Source organism: Trichomycterus rosablanca, chromosome 12, assembly GCF_030014385.1.
Source record: "Trichomycterus rosablanca isolate fTriRos1 chromosome 12, fTriRos1.hap1, whole genome shotgun sequence".
Taxonomy (NCBI): Eukaryota; Metazoa; Chordata; class Actinopteri; order Siluriformes; family Trichomycteridae; genus Trichomycterus; species Trichomycterus rosablanca.
This window is the reverse complement of record NC_085999.1, coordinates 40040420-40046612: the sequence shown is the minus strand read 5'-3', so window position 1 is coordinate 40046612 and position 6193 is coordinate 40040420. Positions and strand designations below refer to the sequence as shown.

At 50.7% G+C, this 6193-nt stretch overlaps 1 protein-coding gene across 9 annotated transcripts in view; it reads left to right on the top strand.

Annotated features, from left to right (window-relative positions):
* map2 (microtubule-associated protein 2) overlaps positions 1–6193 on the top strand; it is a 71014-nt gene that overhangs the window by 27241 nt on the left and 37580 nt on the right. For all 9 annotated transcript variants that reach the window (XM_063006461.1, XM_063006468.1, XM_063006467.1 and 6 more), the window contains 2 exons: positions 362–497; positions 5949–6186. In XM_063006461.1, coding sequence (XP_062862531.1) covers positions 5985–6186 — 202 coding nt within the window. In that variant the 5' untranslated portion in view covers positions 362–497; positions 5949–5984. The remainder of the gene's footprint in view (positions 1–361; positions 498–5948; positions 6187–6193) is intronic.

Below are 6193 nucleotides of genomic sequence, written 5' to 3'. Positions count from 1 at the left end.
AGTGTGTGTGTGTGTGTGTGTGAGAAAGTGCGTGTGTGTGTGAGAGAGTGTCAGACCGTGTGTGTGTGTACTCTCACCTGTTAATTTGCTATGATCTCATTACGTTACACCCCATACCCATCCCACCCGTCCAGCCTCCCCCCCCCCCCCCCCCCCCCCCACCCACCCACCCCTGCGGTGTATCAGCACCAGCGTGTTAGCGTGCTGATCCCGGACTCTCTCCTCTCTGGTGTGTATGTGTGTGTGTGTGTGTGTGTGTGTGTGTGTGTAACAGTATCAGCACCAGCGTGTTAGCGTGCTGACCTGGACTCTCTCTCTCTCTCTCTCTCTCTCTCTCTCTCTCTCTCTCTCGTGTGTTCAGGTGTTACTCTGAGGTTTTCTCTGCCGGGTTCTTCTGCCCATCCACTGTTTGCTCGGACTGGTTTCTCAGGGCAGGACCAGCCCTCCCAACACACAAATCCACCTGCTGTCATCACCTGGAACCCCTCAGTATCCAGGTAACCAACCCCTCACCTTCTCTTTCTGATATCAGGATCGTCTGTGATGCTAATAAGATGTAAATTGCTATTAATACTAGAATTGATTATTCATATTACTGATGTGTGTGTGTGTGTGTGTGATTATGGAGGTAACAAGAGTTGATTGTGGAGTTAATTGTGAAGGTAACAGTTGATTGTGGAGGTAACAGATGATTGAGGAGGTAACATAGTTGATTGTGGTGGTAACAGAGATGATTGCTGAGGTAACATAGTTGATTGCTGAGGTAACAGAGTTGATTGTGGAGGTAACAGAGATGATTGAGGAAGTAACAGAGTTGATTGTGGGATTATGGAGGTAACATAGTTGATTGCTGAGGTAACAGAGCTGATTGTGAGTGTAACAGAGATGATTGCTGAGGTAACAGAGATGATTGTGGAGGTAACAGAGATGATTGCTGAGGTAACAGAGATGATTGCTGAGGTAACAGAGATGATTGTGGAGGTAACAGAGATGATTGTGGAGGTAACAGAGATAATTGTGGAGGTAACAGAGATGATTGCTGAGGTAACAGAGATGATTGTGGAGGTAACAGAGCTGATTGGTGAGGTAACAGAGTTGATTGTGGAGGTAACAGCTGATTGCTGAGGTAACAGAGTTGATTGTGGAGGTAACAGCTGATTGCTGAGGTAACAGAGTTGATTGTGGAGGTAACAGAGATGATTGCTGAGGTAACAGAGATGATTGTGGAGGTAACAGAGTTGATTGCTGAGGTAACAGAGATGATTGTGGAGGTAACAGAGTTGATTGCTGAGGTAACAGAGGTGATTGTGGGATTGCGGAGGTAACAGAGATGATTGCTGAGGTAACAGAGATGATTGTAGAGGTAACAGAGATAATTGTGGAGGTAACAGAGATGATTGCTGAGGTAACAGAGATGATTGTGGAGGTAACCGAGATAATTGTGGAGGTAACAGAGTTGATTGCTGAGGTAACAGAGATGATTGTGGAGGTAACAGAGATGATTGTGGAGGTAACCGAGATAATTGTGGAGGTAACAGAGTTGATTGCTGAGGTAACAGAGATGATTGTGGGATTGTGGAGGTAACAGAGATGATTACTGAGGTAACAGAGTTGATTATGGAAGTAACAGAGTTGACTGTAGAGGTCAGTCTGTGCAGCATGTCTGTATGATGGGTTCCATGTTTGATTGTGGTGTTTGTGATGGTACCCGTCAGTGTTCAGTGTTGTTGTGAGTCACCAATAATTCAGGGATCCTCCTACAGTCTCTGTGCCTGTAAGCTGTGTAAAGTTCATGTGGACCGGTGTGGTACTGAGCAGCTCACACACACACACACACACACACTCACACACACACACACACACACACACACACACACTCACACACACACACACACACACACACACACACTCACACTCACACACACATGCCAGGTACCAGCGGTCGGGCGTCAGTACCTGTGGGCAGGGTGTGTTGGTGTTCACAGTTAGACGGTGCAGATCTCACACAGCTCTCCAATACAGACGTCTCGTACCAACCTGCTCACACCCGTCAGGAACGTGTGGTGCCAACCTGGTACCTGATAAACCCAGAAGTGTGTGAGTGTGTGTGTGTGTGAGTGTGAGTGTGTGTGTGTGTGTGAGTGTGTGTGTGTGTGAGTGTGTGTGTGAGTGTGTGTGTGAGTGTGTGTGTGTGTGTGTGTGTGTGTGAGTGTGTGTGTGTGTGTGAGTGTGAGTGTGTGTGTGTGTGAGTGTGTGTGTGAGTGTGTGTGTGTGTGAGTGTGTGTGTGAGTGTGTGTGTGTGTGTGTGTGTGTGTGTGTGAGTGTGTGTTTGAGTGTGTGTGTGTGTGTGTGTGTGAGTGTGTGTGTGTGTGTGTGTGTGAGTGTGTGTGAGTGTTTGTTTGAGTGTGTGTGTGTGTGTGTGTGTGTGTGAGTGTGTGTGAGTGTGTGTGTGTGTGTGTGTGTGTGTGTGTGTGTGTGAGTGTGTGTGAGTGTGTGTGTAAGTGTGTGTGTGTGTGTGTGTGTGTGAGTGTGTGTGTGTGTGTGTGTGTGTGTGTGTGTGTGTGGTACAGCTGGTCCTGCAGTGAGAGCTCTGCATTGCAGGGGTAGAACAGTGACTCAGACACCAGAGGCATGAGCGCCAGTGTGGGGGGTCTGGGGGGTTTGGGGGTCTTGTTTGGTGAATGCGAGTGTGTGTTGTCTGTGATGAGCTGCTGGACCCACATTGACCCTGATCAGGAAGCACCCATTGGCATGTTTTGGGGAGGTAAAAGTAAACTGGAGAACTGGACACCTGACCATGAGCTTGCTGGGCAACCTGTTACAAAATCATGCACGTTACTATGACATGTCAGTCCCAAAACCCCAGAGAAACCAGTCCCAGAACCCCAGAGTAACCAGTCCCAGAGTAACCAGTCCCAGAACCCCAGAGTAACCAGTCCCACTACCCCAAAACCCCAGAGTAACCAGTCCCAGAGTAACCAGTCCCAGAACCCCAGAGTAACCAGTCCCACCACCCCAAAACCCCAGAGTAACCAGTCCCAGAACCCCAGAGTAACCAGTCTCAGAGTAACCAGTCCCAGAACCCCAGAGTAACCAGTCTCAGAGTAACCAGTCCCAGAACCCCAGAGTAACCAGTCCCATCACCCCAAAACCCCAGAGTAACCAGTCCCAGAACCCCAGAGTAACCAGTCCCAGAGTAACCAGTCCCAAAACCCCAGAGTAACCAGTCCCAGAGTAACCAGTCCCAAAACCCCAGAGTAACCAGTCCCAAAACCCCAGAGTAACCAGTCCCAGAGTAACCAGTCCCAGAACCCCAGAGTAACCAGTCCCAGAGTAACCAGTCCCAGAGTAACCAGTCCCAGAGTAACCAGTCCCAGAACCCCAGAGTAACCAGTCCCAGAGTAACCAGTCCCAGAGTAACCAGTCCCAGAACCCCAGAGTAACCAGTCCCAGAGTAACCAGTCCCAGAGTAACCAGTCCCAGAACCCCAGAGTAACCAGTCCCAAAACCCCAGAGTAACCAGTCCCAGAACCCCAGAGTAACCAGTCCCAGAGTAACCACTCCCAAAATCCCAGAGTAACCAGTCCCAAAACCCCAGAGTAACCAGTCCCAGAGTAACCAGTCCCAGAACCCCAGAGTAACCAGTCCCAGAGTAACCACTCCCAAAATCCCAGAGTAACCAGTCCCAAAATCCCAGAGTAACCAGTCCCAGAACTCCAGAGTAACCAGTCCCAAAATCCCAGAGTAACCAGTCCCAGAACTCCAGAGTAACCAGTCCCAGAGTAACCAGTCCCAGAATCCCAGAGTAACTAGTCCCTAATTCCCAGAGTAACCAGTCCCAAAATCCCAGAGTAACCAGTCCCAAAATCCCAGAGTAACCAGTCCCAGAGTAACCAGTCCCAGAACCCCAGAGTAACCAGTCCCAGAGTAACCAGTCCCAGAACCCCAGAGTAACCAGTCCCAGAGTAACCACTCCCAAAATCCCAGAGTAACCAGTCCCAAAACCCCAGAGTAACCAGTCCCAGAGTAACCAGTCCCAGAACCCCAGAGTAACCAGTCCCAGAGTAACCAGTCCCAGAACCCCAGAGTAACCAGTCCCAGAGTAACCAGTCCCAGAACCCCAGAGTAACCAGTCCCAGAGTAACCACTCCCAAAATCCCAGAGTAACCAGTCCCAAAACCCCAGAGTAACCAGTCCCAAAATCCCAGAGTAACCAGTCCCAGAACTCCAGAGTAACCAGTCCCAAAATCCCAGAGTAACCAGTCCCAGAACTCCAGAGTAACCAGTCCCAGAGTAATCAGTCCCAGAATCCCAGAGTAACTAGTCCCTAATTCCCAGAGTAACCAGTCCCAAAATCCCAGAGTAACCAGTCCCAAAACCCCAGAGTAACCAGTCCCAGAGTAACCAGTCCCAGAACCCCAGAGTAACCAGTCCCAGAACCCCAGAGTAACCAGTCCCAGAGTAACCACTCCCAAAATCCCAGAGTAACCAGTCCCAAAACCCCAGAGTAACCAGTCCCAAAATCCCAGAGTAACCAGTCCCAGAACTCCAGAGTAACCAGTCCCAAAATCCCAGAGTAACCAGTCCCAGAACTCCAGAGTAACCAGTCCCAGAGTAATCAGTCCCAGAACTCCAGAGTAACCAGTCCCAGAGTAATCAGTCCCAGAATCCCAGAGTAACCAGTCCCAGAGTAACCAGTCCCAGAACCCCAGAGTAACCAGTCCCAGAGTAACCAGTCCCAGAACCCCAGAGTAACCAGTCCCAGAGTAACCACTCCCAAAATCCCAGAGTAACCAGTCCCAAAACCCCAGAGTAACCAGTCCCAGAGTAACCAGTCCCAGAACCCCAGAGTAACCAGTCCCAGAGTAACCAGTCCCAGAACCCCAGAGTAACCAGTCCCAGAGTAACCAGTCCCAGAACCCCAGAGTAACCAGTCCCAGAGTAACCACTCCCAAAATCCCAGAGTAACCAGTCCCAAAACCCCAGAGTAACCAGTCCCAAAATCCCAGAGTAACCAGTCCCAGAACTCCAGAGTAACCAGTCCCAAAATCCCAGAGTAACCAGTCCCAGAACTCCAGAGTAACCAGTCCCAGAGTAATCAGTCCCAGAATCCCAGAGTAACTAGTCCCTAATTCCCAGAGTAACCAGTCCCAAAATCCCAGAGTAACCAGTCCCAAAACCCCAGAGTAACCAGTCCCAGAGTAACCAGTCCCAGAACCCCAGAGTAACCAGTCCCAGAACCCCAGAGTAACCAGTCCCAGAGTAACCACTCCCAAAATCCCAGAGTAACCAGTCCCAAAACCCCAGAGTAACCAGTCCCAAAATCCCAGAGTAACCAGTCCCAGAACTCCAGAGTAACCAGTCCCAGAGTAATCAGTCCCAGAACTCCAGAGTAACCAGTCCCAGAGTAATCAGTCCCAGAACCCCAGAGTAACTAGTCCCAAAATCCCAGAGTAACCAGTCCCAGAACCCCAGAGACTGAAAGACCACAAATGTCACCGACCAGTAAGTGTTACTGGTGCTGAACTGGTGTCAGACTGGACTGATGGGGTGTGTGAGGGGAGGAACCGAGCCGAGGGTTGTGATGGGGTTCTGAGATGAAGCTTCTCTCCCTGGACGGAGAACCGCTGAGTCTGCTGATGTAGCACTGATTGTATTCTTCAGAACGCCTTAATCAGTCTGAGAGGGGCATCATGGGAATTTATCCAAACACCGGCGCATTAGGAAACGCTGATTCAGCTCCAAACGTGTTTGAGCTCACGATCCCATCGCTGCTGTAATGCTCCTCACCGAGCTCCTCACCGAGCTCCTCACGGCTTTCTTAGTCATGTCAGCAGCCCATAGTAGAAGAAGAAATGTGAACGGGCCCCGTGTGCGAGGGTTCCCCCCCCCCCCCGGGGTTAAATTATCCTGCTGAACATCTCGTTCTCTTCTTCTTTTCTCCACAGTAAGACGCGACCTCTTCTTCTCCTCCTCCGGTTCTGATGGCGGACGGTCGGCAGCCTGAGGACAGCACCCACCAGTGGGCGTCGCCAGGAGACCAGGACTCGCCCAGTCCCGTCGGAGAGAACGGCTTTTCCTACAGGATGTGCCAGCCTGGCGCCGCCCACGCCACCTCCACCGGCTCCTTCGCCAAAGAAAACGGTTTTAACGGAGATCTGGCGTCGGCTCACGGGGTCACGGCAGGTAAGAA